A 23,477-nucleotide genomic window follows, 5' to 3' on the forward strand; every position below is an offset into this window, starting at 1 on the left:
GTGCACCGCCACAACAAACAGACCTCATAAATCTGTGGGAATCATAACTGAGTGGGAAGAAGAGAGGAGAGAAGGAGTGGAGACAAATATTTTGCTTTGAAGATATTTTGTTTATGAAAGTTACCTAGTAGAGCTGTCAAAAAAGTAAATTGGTGTGGTGATTTGTGAAATGCTAGCATAAAACCTGGAGATTTGAATGGGTTCTGAAAATTGGGAAATTAATGTGATTGGGTTTCTTCCAGCCACTTTGTATTTCTGGTCCGACAGCAAACATTCTATTTCCAATCATGGAGCATCAGTCGTGTATTTTAAAAGGATGTTGTGTCTGTGGCATGTCTGCATGGATGCTGAACTGTGACAGAGTGAGAATTCTCTTCCCCAGCTGTAGAGCTGCAACTCTAACTGCTCCATTTACTCACCGGAAGGCCCTCTGGTGACACAAGCAAGTCATTCAGAGTAAGCACTAGGCCTGCAGGGTCCTGACCCGAGGATCATGGCGATCACGCCTTTGAAGTCTGGCCCAAAGCTGTTTGGTCAGACGAGTCTCATCTACAGTAAGCTGTAATGGGGACAAACTGAATAGCATATGTCTGTCCTTTTAGTATCAGTGTCATCGAGTCGCTGTGCTGTCTATAGTGGGGGTAATGAAGTCTTAACCCAACTCTAATAACAGATACTGCCTCCCCCACCCCCCCTCACCCCGTGAGCCCATCCTGACAGGCTGCTTCCACCTCACGTGTTGCCTCGTGTGGCTCTGCTTGCAGAGAGGCAGCATCCTGCGATCCCACTGTGTGTGTGCTGGGGGCGAGTGGGCTCTTCTGTAGCTTTGGTACAGAAAATGTGGAAAATGGGAGGTTGACGCTGGTGAATTCTGTCACGGAAGCCCATCTGTTTATGCTACTGATCACCTGTGACACCTTTGAAATAGTTGCAGCCGCCTGCGGTTCCTACAAAGCACCCGAAGTGGGAAGTAGGGAGAAATAAAAATACTGTTTTTAAGTGATAATTTTTCTTCAAGATAGAGTTTAACTATACAGATTTGGCTGCCCTGGAACTCATTTTGTGGACCAGGCTGGCCTTGACCTCAAAAGAGATCCACCGGGGTTGGGGATTTAGCTCAGTGGTAGAGCGCTTGCCTAGGAAGCGCAAGGCCCTGGGTTCGGTCCCCAGCTCCGAAAAAAAGAACCAAAAAAAAAAAAAAAAAAAAAAAAAAAAAAAAAAAAAAAAAAAAAGAAGGAAGAGATCCACCAGCCTCCACCTCCCGAGTACTGGTGTAAAGGCACAGACCACTTGGCTTTCCTGCATGGCCAAGAAAATTATTTTTGTTTACATCGTAGCATCTTACTGCCTGATGGAAATACTGAAGTGTTCAGTTGTGTACCCCGCCACTCCTTAGTATGTGGCTCTTAGCTGTGAAATGGGAATTTTGAGGTCAGATGTTTAGTGACCATAGAAAAGGCACAAGAGAGAAAGCAAATCCGTCATACTGACGGGACTTATATAGTGACATGACAGTGGATGACAGGAAAGAAAAATGTGTGCTCTTTTTTGGGCCAAAACGAAAGGAGTGTGTGCCGAAAGCATGTTTCTAGACACATGGAGTTGTGTCTGAGTGACTCAGAGCTCTAGATTGGCAGCTCCTTTACAGGTGACGTGTGATGGGGCTGGAGAGGCCTGTGTGAGCCTCCTGGTCACCAGTCTGGTGGGACAGCACGGCTGCCCAGAACTCGGTCACCCTCTGCCATCAGTGCTGCCTTAGCCCTGAGAGGCTCTATGGCAGTAAAACATCACTCCACGGTGATCTCACGCCACGCCGCCATGTCTGCGTCACAGGCAGGGGCCGAGATTTGCCGGTGTTTGAGTGGCTCTTTGGATCGATGACTGGTGTGTGGCAGGGCTGAGCTTTGAAACCTAGGGCCCTAACTCAACTCAGCACTTTTTTGATGACCTTTCCTACCTTGTGGGATTTTGAGTCAAAATTATATGAAGTAAAAATTGAGAAAAACCTTAAATAATTTGTCAGTTATCTGAAGATAATTTTTAAAGGATTTCTTTTAGGAGTTAAGCGTTTGGAGGCTTTTATCTGCGCCCTTACCTTTGAGTGTCTCATAAAGCGGCATTTAAATACCTGTATATCACCTCAGCAGACAACAGCAGTAAAACCAAGGCAGTGGACACCACTGTTCCTTCCCCCACCCCACTGTATATAACGGGATACTAGGGAGGCTGCGGCTTTGTCTGAGACGTTAGGAATGCCACTGTTCAGCAGGCTGCGAGGCATGCCCTGGGAAGGAGCCATGTACTGTGGGCTTCTCCTCAGTAGCATTCTTTCCACCACAGAGACTGTGTGTGTGCGTGCGTGTGTATGTGTGTGTGTGTGTGTGTGTGCCTGTGTGTGTGTCTGTGTGTGTGTATGTATGTAATCTGTGTGTATGTCTGTGTGTATATGTGTGTGTATCTATATATGTCTGTGTGTATGTGTATATTTGTGTGTGTGTATCTGTGGGTGTATATGTCTGTGTGTATATCTGTGTATGTCTGTGTGTGTATCTGTGTGTGTGTATCTGTGTATGTGTGTATCTGTGTGTGTATATGTCTGTGTGTGTATCTGTGTATGTCTGTGTGTGTGTATATGTCTGTGTGTGTATCTGTATGTCTGTGTGTGTGTGTCTGTGTGTGTATCTGTGTTGTGTATCTGTGTATGTGTATGTCTGTGTGTCTATGTGTGTATCTGTGTATTTCTGTGTGTATCTGTGTATCCGTGTGTGTGTATGTCTGTGTGTATGTGTGTATCTGTATTTGTGTATGTCTGTGTGTGTATGTGTGTGTATCTGCGTATCTCTGTGTGTGTGTGTGTGTGTGTGTGTGTGTGTGTGTGTTTTCTGCTTTTTAAAGACAGGCTTTAATGTACAGAAGACTATAGAGTTTGAACTTCGATCTCAAATTTGAGCTGGAAAGATAGTCCCGTGACTAAGAGCGCTTGCTACTTCTGCAGATCCAGTTCCCAGCACACTCATGGTGGCTGACAGCCATCCATAACTCCAGTTCCAGGGGGATCCAAAGCCTCTGAGCACCAGGCATATGTGTGCTCCACATGTATACATGCAGGCAAAAAACTCAGATTCATAAAATAGTAAATGCAATCCTTTTATTAAAAGAAATAATACGATAAGCCCTTCTGAATGAAATTGCTGTGGAGTGGACAGGTAAGATGGCTCAGGGGCTCCCAGATGTCAACCTGATGACTTGAGTTCAGTGCCTATCGAAAGCTGGAAGGAAAGACTGGTTCCAGAACAGAACGCTCCTGACCTCCACACGTGTGCTGTGGAACAGTGCGTGCATGCGTGTGTGTTTCCACACGTGCTTGTGCACACACACAGTAATGATGGTGGTAAATAAAATTAAAATTGTTTGAGTTGCTGTAGAGTGAGTGAGTGTGTGTGTGTGTATGTATGTATGTATGTACGTACGTATGTATGTATGACCAATACTAGTTAAAGCACAGCTGCTGGTTAAAGACAGGAAGCCAAGGCACCAGGGTAGGCTATCTAGAGTATCACACAGTGGATGTTTGAGTGTTGCGAATGAAGGAGTGCATTATGGAGTGACCTTGTGGCCCAGCTGCCATACAGTTCTGGGTTGTAATTTCACAGTGTCTAGCATTTTGTTTGTCTATCTTACTGATTTTGTAGATTATTAAATAGGGATACATCTAATGACAAGAAGCCACTTAAAAATAAGTCTAAAGTGACTTTTCAGGTACTTGAAGTGCTATTGTTGAGAGGGGACAGGAGATGAGCTGGATGCAGTGAAATAGTACAGAGGTGAGAAACCGTAAACGTGGGACCGCGGAGTCTTAGCCTTGATGCTTTCCTAGCTCTTGGTATTGTATGGTTGATTAAGAGTAGAATTTATGTGAGGCTCCCATATGACATGTTAACTGCCTTTACACAGCCAAGGATCCATGTGCTTCTTCAGGCAGGAGGAGGCCCTGGGTAGCACCGTGTTCCAGCAAGGCCTCCCCGTCATTGCTTAATTCATCATTGCTGCCCGATCCCGGAGACAGTTGCTTCATGACTTCATGACTTTGACTCAGTTTTGGAGCTCCACTTCTATCCGCCTGTTACTCTGGGCGAGGTGTGGAAGCTCCAGGGCAGATTGAACAGAATGCTCCCTCTGTGGTGAAGGCGGGCAGGGCACCTCCGGGTCATACGCTGTGAAGGACCTGCCTGCCATCTTCCATAAGTTCCTCGCTGAAGGCCAGAGCTTCACCACATGGGCCAGTCCAGACACCTAAGATCTGACCTGTAGCAGCCAGGGCTCATCCCAACATGGTGCTCTGTTCCATTTTTATTCTTTCCAAAAGAGATGGGCCCTTCTGAGAGTCAGTGGGCCGTGTCTACTCCTTTCGATGGCCGAGCAGTATTCCATGGTGCGACTGCGTCAGCTTGTGTGGCTGGTTAGCTGTTGCAGGGTCTGGGGGTCTGTCCCTTCAGCTGCCATCCTCACGCACGGAGCCATTTCAACATTCTCATGTAGATATTTGTGGAAAGCGAGAATGTTTGGCCTCTCCGCGATGACGCACAGGCTGTAGGCGTTGTGTCCTATGGTAGTTGGGAAGTTTTTTTCTTTCATTGTTTTCTCATATACTGCTGAACTTCTAGAGTGGGTGAAGGGATTTTGAGGTCAGTTTCACAACCAGCTGACGGCCATGTGAACTGTAAGGAGAGCTGGGTGTTGGCATCACGAAGAGCCTTTTTCTAGCCTTTGAGATAAAGGAACAGCATTTGTTCTTTGTTTGTAAATTGCAGGGTCAGCTCCAGCGCTCATTACTCTGTGGAGGCACAAGCATAGTTTCCTCCCGTGTGCTTACACATTGCCGCATACTTGAAGCTCTTGGAAAATTGCTATTAGCGCATAGTGTGTGCCAAGAAGTGGAAATGGGGGAGCTCACTGCTGTTGTTTAGCAAAACCAGGCTCCTTCTAGATGGTTCTGTTTACTGCCATAGACAACTGCTGCTCCCACCCTTAATCGGAGAAGCTTCTCTTGGCAAGGACAGCCAGTGGACGCAGAAAACATGGCTGCTCAAGATGCCAAGAATAAGTGATGGTTGAGTGGTAGTCCCAAAGGGACATTACAGAAGAGCGGGGAGGAGGCTGTGAAACGCTGTCTCCTGCAGGACACAGCCAGGACAGCCATGACTTCCTGCAGTGAGCCTGCACAGGACTGGGCCTGTCCGCAGTCGGTCATACTGCCTGTTGGCTACTGAGTGATTCTGGGGGAGCCAGTGTCTTTGGTGCCCACTGATGAACCACCCGGACTCCAGTGAATAGATCCAAACACAGGTGACCCCGGTTAAACTCAGTGGGTCACAAAATGAAGCCAAAAGACAGGAATGTGGGAAGGGGACTATTAGAAATGGGGACAAGGTGAGAGGGAGACAAAAAGGGTGGGAGATACATAAGCAAACACACCATATAGAAGTAGTTAAAGTGAGGGTGTGTAAAGAGGTTTAAGAGCTGATGGGGAAGGAGAGTTAGCAGGGTTCTAGAGACGGGACTCCACAGAGGATGGTGTGCTGAGGAAGATGAGAGGGGAGGGCACGCCCAGATCTGGCCTTGTTGAGTCAAAGGGACGGCAGATGTTTCCCTCTTGGCATAATTGGTAGCACCAGGCATTGCCAGTGCTCAGTACGTTCACCATGTGTACCTGCGGAGGCCAAAAGAGGCAACCTGAGCCCTTGGGGTTCCAGATGGTTGTGAGCCATGTGGGTGGTGGGAATGGAACCTGGGTCCTCGACAAGAGCAGAAAGGCTCTTAGCTGCTTGCATTCAGTTCTTGCCAGGTATATCCTCAGTGACTTAAAAACTTCTGTTAGGCACCTCCCCAGCACCATCATGCTGGGACCAAGCTCCTGGTGCTAGGGCCACTAGGGGCCACTCAGACACATGGCTTAACCCTGAGATGTGTGTAAAGCTCCTAGAGGACTCTGGCAGAAGAGGAGGGAAAGACCTGGCCGACGGGAAAGCAATGGGGGTTGGGAAGTGGGGCCTGGCCTGCCTTCCTGCACGGAACTCACCACGAAATCCTTCTCCTGCTGAAACCACTTAGTTCACCATTCACCGTTTGGAAGTGGGGAAGAACTCGGTTTTCTTCTCTTACTAATTGTAAGTTGTTAGCGTTGAGCCAATGGCAGGCTGGCTCTGTAGTTTGGTTGTATTAATAGCTAATGCTTTTGGAGCATGTAGGATGCTCACCGTTCTTTCTACAGTCCCACTGTCACCAGCCGACAGACACAGAAGAGCTTGTGTCTGGTCAGTGGCCAGCAAGGACTTGACCACCCCAGGCCCACTCTGGGTCTGTGCTCCTAGTTTAGTGCTGCAAGTTCAAATGAGCATTTATTTTATGGCAGCAAAGACATGTTTGTGGGTGGAGATAATGTAGTTGTTATTATGCTAATTTTCCTTATGAAAAGATTTTGTCATAAAATGAAAATAAAGAACTAAAGATAGAGACTTGGGGAACAGCTAAAACATAATAGCCTTAAGATAAGTGTTTTCTTAGTCATTATGTGGGAGGCCAGCATTACCAGATATTTTCCTGAGGAGAAGAAAAATTAGAATAAACACTGTCACATCAAAGGAGAGCAAAGGATATGAGAGTTCTTGCAAACGAGGCGGGAAACAAGAGGCTGCATGAATTCTGAATTAGCGCTTTGCTTCGTCTCGGGCATCCTACACTGACAGAACAACTGCCATGTTCAAAGGAAGAAGACCAGGACCCAGGAGCTACCACAGGGAGGATTTGCTGTCCATACTAAGGGGAGGCAGTCACGGGTGCTACTGTTTTACTAGTTGTCAGTTTATCTGACATTGGGTCAAGCTGGCCTGCCGGAATCCTGCACCCAATCATGGCCATTCTCGCTAAATCCCTTAGGAGTGATATCTGTTTGTATTTGCTTAAGTAGGTGTATTTGAGACATGGTCTTCCTCTGTAGTCCAGGCTGGGCTTGAACTTGCCTCAGTCAGTCTCCCAAGTGGTGAGATTATGAGCGTGCGCCACTCTGACCAATTCTTATGTTTTTAAAATGAATACTCGACATAAAATATCAGTCACGGGGCAAACAAGATAGTTCAGCAGGTGAGGGTGCCTGTCTTTGAGCATGGAAATCCGACTTCAATCCCCAGAGTCTACTTGCTTAACGAAAACAGTCTCTCACAAGCTCCTGTGATTTTTATGTACACACAGACACACAGACACACACTCATGCACACACTAGATAAATTAATAGCAAATGCTGGCACGTGGTTTGGAGAAACCCCTACTGTTGAAGCAGGGACTCCATGTGGCACTGCCCTTTCTGTTCTGGGGAAGGGGCTTTCGGTTTTAGATTTCCCAAGTGCATTTCATACCTGAGATGTTTTGCCTGTTTGCCGTGTCCTGGCTCTGCCCTGTGGCCACTCTGCCTGTGTGACTGTGTGGTGTGCTTCTCTCCTGAGATGCCCTTATCCCACACCCACATCCCTGCTCTGGCCGATGCTTCCTGTCACAACTCAGCAGTACAGTTTTTATAGTTTTTGTTTTGCGTTGCTCCCCCCTCCCCCTTTTAAAAAATATTCCCAACCACAAAGCCAAACACAGCCACATGCCAGTTTCTCGCTCTCTCACTCTCCTGCATTCCTATCATATCCTGCCCTTGGCTTCACGTCTTAGAGTGCCCAGCACATGCAGTTTTTATGATGGGCTCTCTAATTGGCCTCTCTGCCTCTCCTGCCCCGTGTCACTCTCCAGCAAACGTCGGAGGCTCTGCCAGTATCTGTGGAAGGGAGGCAGAGAGCTGTTGCCTTTGGAGTTCAGTTCTTAACCCTTAGTGCCTTAGCAGCAAGGACAAAGGCCTTCAGGAGGCGAGCATCCCCTGGGCCTCAGCTGCAGGTCATGTTAGTGAAGGCATGCATGGCTAGCTGCTCTAAGTAGTAAGTGGAAGTGGGTCTAACGGGCCAAACTAATTTATAACCTCTTTCATATGTTTAATTGAATTGTAGCATTTTTTTCCTTCGGCATAAGAAGTGTTTCCAGAGTTTACAGAGACGTTATTTTAAGGTGCAGTAGAATATGTCTTTCCATTTATTTTGTATAGGGAAAGACTTCAAACCATACATGTTTTGAAATGTATTTACCCCATAATGTGGAGCAAAGTCTTCTTTTAATTGACAAACAGAATTATCCTTGACGGCATTAAGAGACACCGCCTTTATTGAGGGCTCAGCTCAAGCAGAGTGAGGAGCTGTAAGCGAGCCGATAAGGAACGCCACACTGTCTGTGCCCTGGGGGATTGATTAGCCTTGAGAGTCCCAGTGGACATGGATGTGCAGAGGGACACCAGTCGGTGGAGCAGGTGGGCTGCCCTTCCTGGTGTGGCGGTTCCTCTGGTCATAACCGTGCCTTTGCTTTGGCTCGCAAAGTCTTTGTCTGGACCTCGGCAGAGTGAACCTTTCTCACTCAACCGGGAAGTTTCTTTTATTATTTTTATTACTATTTTGTTTCTAATATACTTTCGTATTGAAAACTTGTCTGGCTTTTTATCTATCTTGATTACTTTTGTTTGCACTTGGCCTTAGGCAGACACACACCCTGCAAGTGTTGGACCCATGAGCCTCTGGGAACAGCCGATTGACCATGGGAACAACCAGTGATGAGATGGTGCCCGTGCAGCAGGCCTCCTCGGCCTCCTCCCTAGATCCCCTGTGCTTCGAGTGTGGCCAGCAGCACTGGGCGAGAGAGAACCACTTGTACAACTACCAGGGGGAGGTGGACGACGACCTCGTCTGCCACATTTGCCTCCAGCCCCTGCTTCAGCCGCTCGACACGCCCTGTGGACACACGTTCTGCCACAAGTGCCTCAGAAACTTCCTGCAGGAGAAAGACTTCTGTCCGCTGGACCGCAAGAGGCTTCATTTCAAGTTGTGTAAGAAATCTAGCATCTTGGTCCATAAGCTTCTGGACAAATTACTGGTTCTGTGTCCATTTTCTTCCGTGTGCCAAGATGTAATGCAGCGCTGTGACCTGGAGGCGCATCTTAAAAACAGGTAAGCACAAGGGTGACAGAGGCACCAAGGAAGCGTATCACAGAGCAACTGTGACACATGGGCCAGGAATGGTGCCTCGGGCCTGTAATCCCAGCACAGATATGCTAAGGCAGGGGATGAGCACAGTAAATACATGAACCTATCAATTAAGGAGTGCGATAAATAAGGCGGATTGGCTCATATATAATGGTATACCTCCAAGGCATGAATACGGGAGCCCCGATAAGCAAGGACCACTCAGTAATATTCTCTTCACCATGCAGCCTAAACTCGGGTGGGTGACAGGTGATAACATTAGATTCCTTCTGCAAGGGGGCTTGGTGTCAAAGGAAAGAGGAAGGAAGGAAGGAAGGGAGGAAGGAAGGAAGGAAGGAAGGAAGGAAGGAAGGAAGGAAGGAAGGAGGAAACTAAATGCAAATATTCTTTTGTCTAGTTTATTTTCATGAGGAAGTCCAATTACACTGGAGTCAGTCCAATTATCTAAGGATGGTGAAAACCACTCAGGGTTGCACTGGCCTTTAGGAGGCAGACATCTGTGAGTTCCAGGCCACCCTGGTCTTCATAGTGAAAACCGGTTTCAAACAAAACAAACAACACAAAGAGTGGTGAAGGGTTAAACATACCCCAGAACTCTAATTCACAGTCTTGAGACCAGCAGTTCTGTTAGCCAGGAGGGGTGGAAATGACTTGGCTCATTTCAGTTACTCTCGGCTCTTGTAGATTCTGACTGAATAAGAACTAGGAATTAGAGGCATAAATGTTTAGGGGTATTTTTACCGGCCCCAGGGCTCATTGATTAAAGACACTTACCACTGAGTCAGACAACCTGAGTTCGATCCCTAGAAACCACAGGGTGGAAGGAGAGAACTGACTCCTGGAGCTTGTCTTCCGACCTCCTCATGGGCACCCTCATGCGTTTGCCCACACAGATACACTCACTCACAGAACACTCACTCACAGAACAACTCATATCTTTAGACTCACAGAAAGTGACAGAAATACATGTATTTGTTTCCAAGCATCAGTTGAAGCAACTTGTGTGATGCCTCTGGCCAACAGAACATTGCACATCATACTGGATTCAGATACAGCATAGGTCTAACGTAGACCAGCACATAAACTCCCAGAGCTAACGCAGACTAATCTAATCCTGTCATCTCACAGTGCATGAGGATTTAGAGCGAGTCACCGTACACCGTACACTTTGTCGTGTACCTCAGTCAGGTTACTCCGCTATGGAGTCTGTGCATGCTCTGCTGTAGGGAGCAGTCAGCCTCTCATATGCAAGTGACTGTGTGGGGGTGTTCAGTGCTAAGGTCACAGTGTTATAAAAGGATCTCACTTTATTCATTAGAAATAATTGAGAACTGAGAAACTGAGGCTCCCAGCTGGGGACCGAGAGAGAACCTCATCCTCTGTTGACACAGAGCTGAGGGTAAGGCCCTTGCTTAGCATGTACAAGGTCATGGGTTTGGTTTCCTACATGGAAGGGGAAAAGACTTGAAATGTGGAGATTCACAGAGAAACTGCTTGAGCCCAAGCTATGTTGCCTAAAGCAGAGACTAAGAGAAAGTAGGGTGTGTGCCTTTGCAAAAGCAGGGATTGTGGCTTTACATTCAGTGTCTCTGTCACCTGCGGGGAGAGTCCAAGGACCCTCCAGAGACTTGAGTGTACTAGTCTTAGTCAGGCCTAATTGTGTGTGAGTAATAGTTTGGGCCCTTCCTTCCTCCCTCCCTGCCTTCCTGCCTGTCTTTCTCATCCCTCCCTCCCTCCCTCCTTCCCTCCCTCCCTCCCTCCCTCCCTCCTTCCCTCCCTTCCTGTCTTTTTTCTCTGTAATGCATCTTTTATTTTCTTTTTGAATTAGCACACAAAGTGCTACCATGACATCTTCATACCAGGCTTCTTGTGTGCCTCAAAACCATTATTAGGTTAGGATTCTTTTGTGTCTTACCAAACATGTCTGAGCAAGCAGTTGTGCTGGGTATTTGCCGAACAACGTCACGTGGACAGCCCTTCTCCTTGCTCGTCTCTCCAGCCTGTGTCCTCAGCTAACATTCAAGCCAAGCGATAACACGAATGCTAAGCTAAGAAGCTCCCAGCCTCCATAATCTCGAGCAGCCTGCGTCTTAAGCCTGCCGACTCCTCTCTGTGCTATGGCGCTCAGTGAGTTTCCCATCTCACCGTGCTCCTGGGGTTCCCTGTGACTGCACTTCTTTATAGTTTCCAGTGAGCTGTGCTCTCTGATTGGCCTTCAGTCACGGAGAAGTGGTTTTCCATAGTTCTTGAATTTACAAGTTTGCCACTGTCTGATTGTCGAGTATCGGGCTTCCTTCTGTCAGTTTCTGTTGCAGCTTCTTGTCCTGCGCCTGGGCCTCACTCCCCCATGTCCAGCCCTGGGCAGTTTATGAGCTGCACTATGTCAGCTCATTGAGCATCAGTCTTTTTTTTTTTTTTTAAACAAGAACCTGGTTTTATTTTTCCAGATACAGAAGTTTGCATGTTTTGCAAATGTTGCTTGAGAGCAACACTCATATATACGGTGCCTTCCGTCTATTAGAGCATCACGTCAGTCTTTCTGAGGCAGGTTCCTGTATGTATGCCTCAGCCTGGTGTGGAACCCCCAGTCCTGCCTCAGTGCAGGAATTACAAGCATGGACTACCCAGTCTAGCTTTATTTTATGTTTATAAATCCCGTGAATTAAACCCAGGGCCTGATCTGCTACGCTAGCACTCTTACCAGTGAGCTATATATCCCCGGCTGGGTTTGGTTTGGTTTGGTTTTAATTTTGAGAACAAGAGTGATTATTCGTCCATGTCTGTCTCTTTGCCCCTGCTGTGGAGGCCAGGCTGGCTGGCCTTGCACACTTCCGGTGAACCCCGCCCCCCCAGTCTAGGATTACAGGTACTCCGTCAACATCAGTGTTAGGCTTCTAAGCGGGTTCTGGGGTCCGAGCTCAGGTTTGCAGGACTTAAGTGCTTTACTCATGGAGCCAGCTGAATCACTCTTTCTAGACTGCTGGCACCTTTTGCTGGTTTCCAGGATTCAGTTGGTTCTGATGATTTCTCCAGTCTTCTCGGCGCTTTTATGGAGGGGAGACGTCAGGTAGCCTTGCTGTCTGTCAGATCCATTTCTGTTTGTGCTATATGTCCTTATCATTTTCCTTGCTCCTAAGCCACTCCTACTGCTCCAGTCTCCTAGCACGGGGCTTAGCAAGCATCCCTTTGCCCTCCCACCAGCACGACCAGTACTGCTGCTAATGCACAGTGCCTTCTGCTGCACCATGTCTCCTAGGGCTCCTGTGCGCCCAGCAGCAGGGAATGATGTCCCTGAAGCATAAAACAGGTTACTTTACATGTGATTTCCTTCAGAGAGCCGGGATCATGGAGCAGGATCAAGCCAGCAGGAAAGGAAAACTTTGTGTTTTTGCTCTTTGCTGCTACTCGAGCCCTTCAATTTCTTTGTAATCAGGGGTTGGTGTGGACCCCTGCAGCTCCCAGCCTGTGGCTGGCTGCATTGTCCCGACCTCTGCTGCCTCGGAGCTTCACTTGGACCAGTGTGGTCTCGGCCATGTGTGCACTTGTAGTCTGTCGGCTTTACTTGCTGCTCTGAATCCTCTGTGCTGGCTTCCTGTGCGCACCAGGACGCCCCTGCAGTACAAGCTGGAGTCTGTGTTACTGTTGATTGCTTCATTTCCAAAGGTCCGTGGGGGTCTGCTGTTGTTTGTGTTACCTGAGCCAGATTCAGACCCCTAACTTAAACGATCCTCTTGCCTCCACTTCTGAGTAGCTGGGCTGTGTGTTGTTCTCTGGGATGACCCTCTCCCACGCCTGGATCTTGGAGGGTTGGGGGTTCCTGTGTTTTGGTCTGTGTACACACATGCATGTAAAGCCAGAGGACATGTGTGGTGTTGCTGAAGCTCTGTCCACCTGGTCTTTGTTTTCTTTGCTTTGTCTGAGGCAGGGCTTCTCACTGGCCAGCAAGGGTCCGGGATCTGCCTGGCTTTGTTTTTTAGCATGGGTTCTAGGATTTAACTCAGGGCTTCCTGCTTGTAAGGCAAGCATCTTCTAAAGCTAGCTCCTCCAGCATTGGTTTGGCTTGTTTGTTTGTTTGTTTGTTTGTTTGTTTGTTTATTTGCTTGCTTGCTTGTTTGTAGACAGTCTCCAGAGAACACGGATGGCCCTGACTGGCCTGCAATTCCCTTCATAGGCCAGGCTGGCCCCAGACTCAGAGACTCACTTTCGTCTTCCTAAAGGTGTCACCATGCCCAGTTTGGTTTTGTTGTTGCATGAGTGTGTGTGTGTGTGTGTGTGTGTGTGTGTGTGTTAAGAAGGTCTCCCATAACCATGCTGGCCTTGAGCTCTGTTAGCTAGGTTAGCGTTGAACTGACGCTCCTGCCTGGACCTCTTAAGCTGGGACTACAGGCACCGCACCCACCTCAGCCTTTGTTTTAATGCTCACCTAGGTCTGGTGAGCCCTGATACTCCATAGTGGTGTTTTGAAGTACTTGTTGATAGAACCAATTCAATTTGTTTTTTTAGGACTTAAAAAGAATTCCACACAAATAAACTCAGTCCTGCTGTTGAGGAAAACGCCAAGAGCCTTTGAAATCTGATCAGAGAATGTTTGGACTCTTCCCCTGCAATTCCATTGCTTTGTGATGTTGGCTTAGCTCGGTTTCAAGTGTCCTGCGTGTATTAATAGAACAGTTGTGGGGATGCAGGAGCTTTGTGCACACCAAGGTTGTCACACGGGGACTAGCAGAGTACCAAGCAAAGGAGATGGCTCTGGATAGGCCGTGGTCATGAGTTTTCCCTGTTCGAGCCCACTCTGAGCTACTCCATCCTTGGCCTTTCATCAGCTTTGCTCTGCATTTCACCTGTGAAATTCACCTATTTAAAGTCAGGGTCCCAGTGCTGTGTATCATCTAGATTCTAGAACATTCCAACAACCGGATGGAGCCTGAAACCCGTTAGCAGCTCCTCCTCCTCCTCACACACCCAGGTTTTCCACTTAAACTCTGTATTTGGTTGGCTTTTCATCAGCTTGACACAAGCTAAGGTTCTGTGTCAAGAGGGATCCTCAGCTGAGGAACCACCCGATCAGGTTGCCCTGGAGGCAATCTTTGGGGGCCTTTTCTTGATCAGCGATTGATGTGGGCATTGTTACCCCTGGGTGGGTGGGTCCTGGATTGTATAAAAGGCAGGCTGAGCAGGCCATGAAGAGGACGTCTTCTGCAGCCTGTGTTTCAGTTCCTGCATCTAGTTTCCTGCCTACCTCAAGTACTTGCCCTGACTTCCTTAGTGGTGGACTGTGAGTGTAAAATTAAGACAAACCTCTCCTCCCCGGGCTGCTTTGGCTGTAGTGTTTATCACAGGAGTAGAAAGCCCACTGGGACACAAGTGTTGACAGAAATGCCAGTGCCCTGGCCTGGGCCTCAGCCCCCATCTCTCTACCTTAACCCTGTCCTCTGAGTACTTGGAGCATAGGCGAGCACACCAGGTATCACTCAATGTAGACTGACACTTTGTGGTCCTTGCAAGATTGTGTCCCTGGGAGTGAAGTAGGACCTCAGCATGCTAGGCGCCCTCAGGCCACACCCGCAGCCCTGGGTCTCACTGTTGTCCCTTGTAGCAGTTGCCTCTCTTGGCTGTTTCTGTGTGGGCTCTGCTCTGCCTTGATTACTTTGCTGTCTCCCACTCACATGCACAGTGGCCCTGCCGGGTGTACTGCGCTATGGCCATCCTGTTGAAGTGCGGGTGTTCCCAAACATTCTATCTATAGACTTCCTCCCCTGAAGCTGTTTCCCCCATGTTTTTTCCGAGACGCCATTTTAGTCTTTTCCTGTTCTGTGGGTGGTTTCCTGTTGTTAAGGATTTGCATGTCCCATCCAGAATGTGAGCAAGCTTGCTTCTTCCTTTCTAGCAAGCTTAGAGTTTCCATTTTTAAATTCATTCTTGTATGTATTCGGTAGCAGAAGGATAGGTGTCGTATACGTTGTAGGGCTCTTAGTTCAGCTAACTCTATTCTTGTAGCTCAGGCTGGCCTTTGCCTCCTGAGAACTGGGATTTAAGGTGTGTACTGCATTGAAACTAGCTGTTACCCATGTTCCATGGATGCTTATGTGTAATATGGATGTGTATTCCGGAAATTAAACCTTTAAAAAAATGTTTTTCTCATTGTGTAAACTGGGCTGGCCTTGAACTGACAGAGTTCTCCTGCCTCTGCCTCTGTGTGCTGTGATTAATGGTATGTGGCGGTACACACCGCCACACCTGGCTTATAGAATAGAAAAATGTTTTAAGTGAGCATAGTGAGGGGTTTCTCATGGCATTTTCATACATGTGCATACATAAACAACAAAGTATACTGGCGTGTTATTATATTTTGTTCTCATTTATGTTCCTGTAGGACTGTCCTCCCCTGCCCTACCCTGATCTTGTTGGACCCCTTCCCACCCAATAGCCATACTTTCATACCACACGTATTCCATACATGCCCTTCCTCCCTGCCCTCCCGTAAGATGGCCGCCCACTCGTACCTCTGTTTCCTCTCCTGACCTGGTCCTCAGGCGGGATTGGATGAGAGAGTGTGCAGTAGTCGTCTTTCTGCAGTGTGATCTCAGTTCCACCCATTTGTTCTCCTGCACGTGCCATGGTTTTCGGTTTTCTTGGCCAAAGAAAGTCTCATTGCGTATACAAACATTTTCTTTATTCGTGGTTGATGGATGTCTGGGCGGTTCTCTCAGAGCCACTGTAAATAATGCAGCAGTGAACACGGTCCCGTCTGCCAGAGGTATGTTCCGAGAGAGGCGTGGCCGGGCTCTGACTGTCACTTGTTTCTGCAGGCTTGTTTTGGATTTTTGAGGAGCCCCAACACTGACCCCAACTGAGGCTGCACACATTTACACTGTCAGAAGCAGCAAGTCCAAGTCCCCTCTTTCCCTACGCCCTTACAATGCCTGTTGCCACTTGTGTGCTTTCTCGGTGGAAGACAGCCATGCCTGCTGGGGCGAGGAGGAGTCCCAGACGGCTAAGGACGCTGCTCAACACTTTTGAGTACTAGAGGCCGCCTGTTCACTCTATGAGAACTGTCTTTCCTTTTCATTTGAGAGCTTGGTGCTTTAGCTATGGTGGTTACTCATGTATGCTAAATATGATGGCTGATGTGTTCTTGGCGAATTCCCCATTCTGTAGACTTGACATTCCGTCCCCTGGAGGTTGCTGGGTTTGTGGAACTCGCATCTGAACCGTGTTCAGTCGCATCACTCCATGGCCTCCACTTCCTTCCCTTTTCGCAAGGTGACTTTCAAATGTTCCTCCTAAAGGCCTTGTGTTCCTTGATCACATTTTCAAAAATATTTGCCAGACACTCATGGGAACAGTTCCTGAAGTATCGCACAGCAGTGCAAAATGGAGACTCAGCTCTGTCCCTCCATCGCAGCTCACAGGAAGCAATGATGAGAGAAGAGGAGGGGCAGGCACTTCCTTGGTCATCCTTCTCAGAACTGGGGAGCAGAGGGGGTGTGTGTGTGCGTGTGTATGCTTGGTTTCTGTGGGGAGCTGTGCTGCTTTATGGCCCAAGCTAGACTGGATCTGTCCTGTACTTTGCGACGGTGAGAATTTTGGAAGTTTTTAATACTGTCATTGAGGTTGGGGATTTAGCTCAGTGGTAGAGCGCTTGCCTAGCAAGCGCAAGGCCCTGGGTTCGGTCCCCAGCTTCAAAAAAAAGAAAAAGAAAAAAAGAAAAAAAAAAAAAAAAAGAAAAATACTGTCGTTGAATGCAAGTCTGTGACCTTGAGCGTGTGGCCTGCCGAGGCTCTGGCCCTTCCTTCACACTGCACGTTCCTGGTTGCTGTGTCCAGCCAGTGATAGGTCAGATTTTTGACCTATCACTCTGGCAAGGGGAGCTTTGGTCTGAGCGTGCCATTGAGGTAAGCGAACCTCTACCTGCCATTTGCTTAACCAGCGAGGCAGCAGTTCCAACTCAGCTCAGTAGCCCATCTCGAGATTCACGTTTGACAGACTAAGGAAGCACATTTTGCCTCATGTGTTGAGCGTAAGGCAGACTGGCTGAGCCTTGCAGGGAGTTGTAAAGCTCCCAGCGTGTACTTGCCCACAAGTGTGGCGAGGCCAGTGGCACATTCCATGAAGAAGCCTGCAGATTGCCCCCTGGCTGAGACACCTGGCCTGGGAAAAGCACTGTTTGGTCCGGATTTCACACCCATTCTCTCAGTACCGGCAGACAGGGCTCTTGGGATGCTTCCAGGCAACTAGTGTCTACCTGAGTAGTGGCTTTTGGCTGTCGTTGTCTTCATGTCTTTCCTGAATTGCCTGCCAGGTAGGGTAGGGAGAACTTGGCTTGGACAGAGATTAGGATCAGAACCATGTGCTGAACTGTGGGTACTTTAGGCTCCCTTGTGCATAAGCGGTTGCTACGTGTTTGTTCAGGTACACACTGCTGATTAACCCCCCACCCTCTCATCCCTACCCAACTTTTCCTCTTCATCTGAAATCCACCTGCCGCTCTTTCTAGGTGTCTTGGAGCCTCTCACCGGAGAGTTGATCTAGAGAGAAGGAAAACTAGTCAAGCTCATACACAGATTGAGGGTGAAACTGGATCCACTGTAATAGATCCTCCAGGCCCCTCACCCCCAGAAACGGACTGCTTGGGTACTGTGCCTGGAGAGAGAAACTCGACACCTGCACCTCTTCCTGTGTGGACCGAGGATCCCGGCCTGGACAACCCCGCCTTTGAGGAGAGCGCTGCAGCTGACTGTACGTGCCGCACACCTCTTCCTGGTTTATCTGGTCTCCCTGGCCTTTCCTCCCCTGCCCGTCCAGCATGCACTGGTGTCCTGCCAAGACAGTTACACTGGAGTACAGTTTGCATACCACACCACTCCCGCTGCACCCTGCAGCTCTAGCTGGCTGCAGTCCAGAAATAAAGCAGGAGTTTTACTGGAGGAAGCCGGTCCTCCCATCCTTACCCACTGAGACCCGCTACTCTCAGTGCGTGATCAGAACAGTGGTTGCAAAACCACAGATGCAACACGAACAACTCAAAAGTCACTACACTAAACACTATGCTAGTTCAGTAAATCGTGTAGCATTGAGAAGTAAATAAGCAAACGAAGCCAGGTTAAAAGCCCTGAGCCTGAAAGGTGAAGGCTCAGACAGCTGGCTACTGTGTGCCTGGGGGTACAGCATCCGACCCCACACCCCTGCTACCTGCACACCCACTAGGAGCACACAGAGCCTGAGCTGCTCTTCCTTCTAGAACTCATTTTCTCTAAGAGACCGTAAGTCGCCCTCTGTGTTCATGTTTCTTGACACATCTGTGACACTTTTCACCCCTTACCAGTCGGTGCAGCTATGGCCTTTTCTCTGCCGTCTGGGGTTATCCACCAGACCACGGCGTTTTGGTTTGGTTTTTTTCCTACAGTCTTGCGCAATCTGTGCTTGAGCATGGTGGCCGTCTGTTAGTGTGTGGTCCCTACTGGCTTAGTACATAGCAGTTATCTACTGATGGTTCCTGATCGCCTGTGGAAGAAGAAACCTTGGCTAATTTTCACCCTGTTTTATTAGCACAGTCATTGTTAACCTCTGAGACCCTGTGTGGGGAATCTGAGGTAAACACTGCTCTCTTGCTTGACTTGGCAGCCGTACAACAGCCACTTAGTTTACCAGAAGGAGAGATCACCACCATCGAGATCCACCGCACTAACCCGTACATCCAGTTAGGAATCAGCATCGTTGGCGGCAATGAGACGCCACTGATCAACATCGTCATTCAGGAAGTCTACCGGGACGGGGCCATCGCCAGAGATGGAAGGCTCCTTGCCGGAGACCAGATTCTTCAGGTAAGAGCTCCACTATACCTTAGACAGACAATTGTGGTGGTGTAGAAACTGAATTATAGAAAAGTTGGTTTTACTGTTTTTAAGTGTGTGTGTGTGTGTGTGTGTGTGTGTGTGTGTGTGTGTGTGTGTGATCCTGAAACTCAGTTAACCTGCCTCTGCCTCCTAAGGCTGGGTTAGTGGTGAGAGCCACCATACCCAGTTATTTTCTTCTCTCACTTTAATCCCAGTCTTATGTGTGACTGGGCACTTGGAAGGGGGATCCTCCAATACTCTGCCTCCATACTTCTGGCTTAGTCCAGGGCCACCGTTGACCAGGCCAGACTCTTCTTTCCCATTGGTTTTATTTCATACCCAGTGTTTTGTCCATCTCCTCCCTGCACGTCCAACTGGTCCCTCTGTTCCTTGATGACTAGATAAACAAGCTCGGAGGATAAATTCATTCTCTGATGCCCTGCCAGCATCCAGCTCTGGGTGTTCAGTCGCTGCTCTCCGTGGTCCCCAGAGCACTTACTTCCCTTAGGAAGACACAGCTGTCCCCCAAAGCACTAGCGTAAGACCAGATATTTTCCTATTATTAGAAGACATTATTGAAAGGACGGGGACAGCGAGTGTCCTGTTTCATAGGAAACTGCCCAGGCCATTTGAGTCCCTGTGATTTATAAAAAAAAGGGGGGGGATAATTTCTAAGAGAAAAATATTCACGAACAAAAGGAAGACTGACTTCTCAAAGCTCAAGCACAAGAACCGTCTCCCTTGACCCCATTCTGTCCTTTGCTGGGATCCTCCGAGGCCTCCCTCCCGCCTCCCCCTTTCCCTTTCCCTGCTACCTCTCCAGTCTAGGCCTTTGCCACTGCCTTCCTGACTCAGTGCGCACTCCTCCCTGGACTCCAGGTCGTTCACTTCCAGGGGGTGCTGCTGTGACCCTCATTGCCAATGGCAGCCACAGTTCAAGCACCTCATGCAGCCTCACCCTGGTTTTCATGACAACCCTGTAGCCCTGGCTGTCCTGGAACTCACTCATAGACCAGGCTGGACTCAAGCTCAGAGATTAGCCTGCCTCCGCCTCCATAGTGCTGGGATTAAAGGCATGCGCCACCTCCCGACTGCAGCCTCGCTTCCTAATCAGAGTTCTTCCCTAAAGTGCTCCAGGCACCATCCCAGCTGCTAGGGATACATTTTAAAAGTGAAAGTCTGTCCTGCCCTCACAGAACTTCTCTTCCCATGGAAGGCTGAGCATACCAGCCTTCCTGCCTTCTTGTGGGAAACCAACTCTCTCTCCTCAGCCTGCTCTCAGGCTGTGCTCTGGTCTGTGTGATCTCATCTGTGTGCTCTCATCTGTACACTCTCACGCTGTGTGCTCTCATCTGTACACTCTCATCTGTACGCTCTCACGCTGTGTGCTCACATCTGTACACTCTCACGCTGTGTGCTCACATCTGTACACTCTCACGCTGTGTGCTCACATCTGTACACTCTCACGCTGTGTGCTCACATCTGTACGCTCTCACGCTGTGTGCTCACATCTGTACACTCTCACGCTGTGTGCTCACATCTGTACGCTCACATCTGTATGCTTTCATCTGTGTGCTCTCATCTGTACACTCTCACGCTGTGTGCTCTCATCTGTACACTCTCACGCTGTGTGCTCTCATCTGTACACTCTCACGCTGTGTGCTCACATCTGTACGCTCACATCTGTATGCTTTCATCTGTGTGCTCTCATCTGTACACTCTCACGCTGTGTGCTCACATCTGTACGCTCTCACGCTGTGTGCTCACATCTGTACACTCTCACGCTGTGTGCTCACATCTGTACGCTCACATCTGTATGCTTTCATCTGTGTGCTCTCATCTGTACACTCTCACGCTGTGTGCTCTCATCTGTACACTCTCACGCTGTGTGCTCTCATCTGTACACTCTCACGCTGTGTGCTCTCATCTGTACACTCTCATCTGTACGCTCTCACGCTGTGTGCTCTCATCTGTACACTCTCACGCTGTGTGCTCACATCTGTACGCTCTCACGCTGTGTGCTCACATCTGTACGCTCTCACGCTGTGTGCTCACATCTGTACGCTCTCACGCTGTGTGCTCACATCTGTATGCTTTCATCTGTGTGCTCTCATCTGCACGCTCTCACGCTGTGTGCTCTCATCTGTACACTCTCTCGCTGTGTGCTCACATCTGTACGCTCTCACGCTGTGTGCTCACATCTGTACGCTCACATCTGTATGCTTTCATCTGTGTGCTCTCATCTGCACGCTCTCACGCTGTGTGCTCACATCTGTACGCTCTCACGCTGTGTGCTCACATCTGTACACTCACGCTGTGTGCTCTCATCTGTACACTCTCACGCTGTGTGCTCACATCTGTACACTCTCTCGCTGTGTGCTCACATCTGTACGCTCACATCTGTATGCTTTCATCTGTGTGCTCTCATCTGCACGCTCTCACGCTGTGCTTCAATAGGTATGTTCTCCTCTGCACATTGCACAGCCGATCTTCCCACCTGATCCCATTCCCTTGGTTTCTCGACCGCACTCCTGTGCATCATCCACCAACCTGAAGTTCTCCTGAAGTTTAGCTGTGTGCAGTCTTTCTCCAGTGGCTGCAGCAGTGCCCAGTGGTCTGGATTGTGGCTCAGATTTGTCACAGTATGACAGAGAAGAGATCCTGTTGGTCCAGAGAGCAACAGAAGTGTGAACTTGGCTGTGACATCCTGTTCAGAGTAGTCGTCTCCTGTAGCAAAACAAATCCACAGCCTCTAGGAATTTGGCTGTCTCTGGGGGGATTTGTAGACCTGGAACAGATAGGGCCAGGCTAGAGCAGCAGGGATGGGGTTTTCACTGGGGATCCGCAGCACTGGGGTGTCTGTCCACTGGACCACATGTTGTTTTCTCTTTAGTCTTCAAGCCCCACGCCCTTCCAGAGCCACTAGTGTGGCTGACACAGACCGAACTTCTGATTACTTTTGGAGTTCAGCTTCTGATCTACCGTTTCCACATCCTGTATCTTTTCTGTCATGTTAAATGTGTTCTCTGGCTGCACAAGGCTGGCCCCACATTGAGGACACTTGGCCTGTGTTCCTGGTCCCTAACTCCTGCCCTATATTTACAGACAGTCTTAAACCTTGTTTCCCAGGTACACTCCTCCCACACAGCGTGACACCTTGGTCTTTACTGCAGCCCCCTCCCCCAAAATCTGGCCTTTCTAGCAATACTTTTTTTTTTTTAGCAATACTTTTAAGTGTATACTTTTGTCTCTTAAAGTATGCCAATTTGCAAATCTCTGTGCAGTAAGGTGGTTCAATACAGACTAGTGGCTGCACTGCAGTTCTATCTTAGCAAGCATGCGGTTAATGGGAGTAACTAGAGATTCCATATTAAGTGCCCACACGCAAGCACACACGGCATACGCACACTCATGCACACGCATGTGCACATGGCATGTGCACATGCATGCACACACATGCAGTGCAGTAGCATCTTTTTTTTTTTTCGGAGCTGGGGACCGAACCCAGGGCCTTGCGCTTCCTAGGCAAGTGCTCTACCACTGAGCTAAATCCCCAACCCCATGCAGTAGCATCTTTACAAAGGGAACCTGTGCTCTCACAGCTTAATGCCCCTCTCCAGAGATTCATATGCGGCCTTTTGAGCAATTTAGAGGGAAAATGCTACTCTTTATAAATCATGTCAACATTCTTGAAAGAGATACAGCCTTTAGAACATTAAAGGTAAGTATTTTTGGTTTGAAAACATTGGTGACTTACATCATGTTGGTTAACAAAGAAAGACCAGGGGTTGGGGATTTAGCTCAGTGGTAGAGCGCTTGCCTAGCAAGCGCAAGGCCCTGGGTTCGGTCCCCAGCTCCGAAAAAAAGAAAAAGGAAAAAAAAAAACAAAAACAAAAAACAAAGAAAGACCATATTTAGTCAGAATGCACAATAGTGCTCACTGTTTCTGCTCTTTGTGCTAAATCAAGAAACCGTCTGTTTCATCCTGTCTTCCCTGAATCTCACTGACAGCCATGCGTGCATCCTTGGAGGAGGAGTCTTTTATAGTTGGGTATCCCCGGCCTGCTCCACAGGGAAAGCAGGCGGCCCGCTTGCACATGGCTACAGAGCAGAGTGGGGTTTCAGCCCAGCAATTCGATCCCTTGTGACTGTCAGAAGATGGACCATGTGATCACAGCAGTGTCATACCGCAGCCGACCACTAAGCTGACGATGGGCCCACGAGTCCTGTCGGCCCGGGTTTCCAGAACATGGCTTTGAGTCCCGGTCTCAGTCCAGTGTTACGGAGTCTGGGCTGCTGCTTGCACACACATTATAAACATGGGAGAGTAGTGAGCTCGTGTACGATGCCTGCAGATTTGATGACTGGATTTTAAAAGGTATCTGTACACCAAAATCAACAAAATTCAAGGCAGTACTGTTCAAAACTGTCAAACTCAGAAAATAAGCAAACAGCCCAGATTCAAAGAGCTCTCTCTCACCGTCCCTCCGAGATAGGTAAGAAGGGGGAGGCCTTTTGC

General features: G+C 48.6%; 1 protein-coding gene across 4 annotated transcripts in view; it reads left to right on the forward strand.

Moving 5' to 3' along the window:
• Positions 1–23,477, forward strand: part of Lnx2 (ligand of numb-protein X 2) — a 65,263-nt gene that overhangs the window by 27,078 nt on the left and 14,708 nt on the right. For 2 of the 4 annotated variants that reach the window (NM_001108329.1, XM_006248835.5), the window contains exons 2-4: positions 8,619–9,086; positions 17,620–17,861; positions 18,747–18,946. In NM_001108329.1, the coding sequence (NP_001101799.1) occupies positions 8,677–9,086; positions 17,620–17,861; positions 18,747–18,946 (852 nt within the window). In that variant the 5' untranslated portion in view covers positions 8,619–8,676. The remainder of the gene's footprint in view (positions 1–8,618; positions 9,087–17,619; positions 17,862–18,746; positions 18,947–23,477) is intronic. The other 2 variants (XM_039089547.2, XM_039089545.2) reach the window with 1 other exon arrangement.

This window comes from Rattus norvegicus, chromosome 12, assembly GCF_036323735.1.
Source record: "Rattus norvegicus strain BN/NHsdMcwi chromosome 12, GRCr8, whole genome shotgun sequence".
Classification (NCBI taxonomy): domain Eukaryota; kingdom Metazoa; phylum Chordata; class Mammalia; order Rodentia; family Muridae; genus Rattus; species Rattus norvegicus.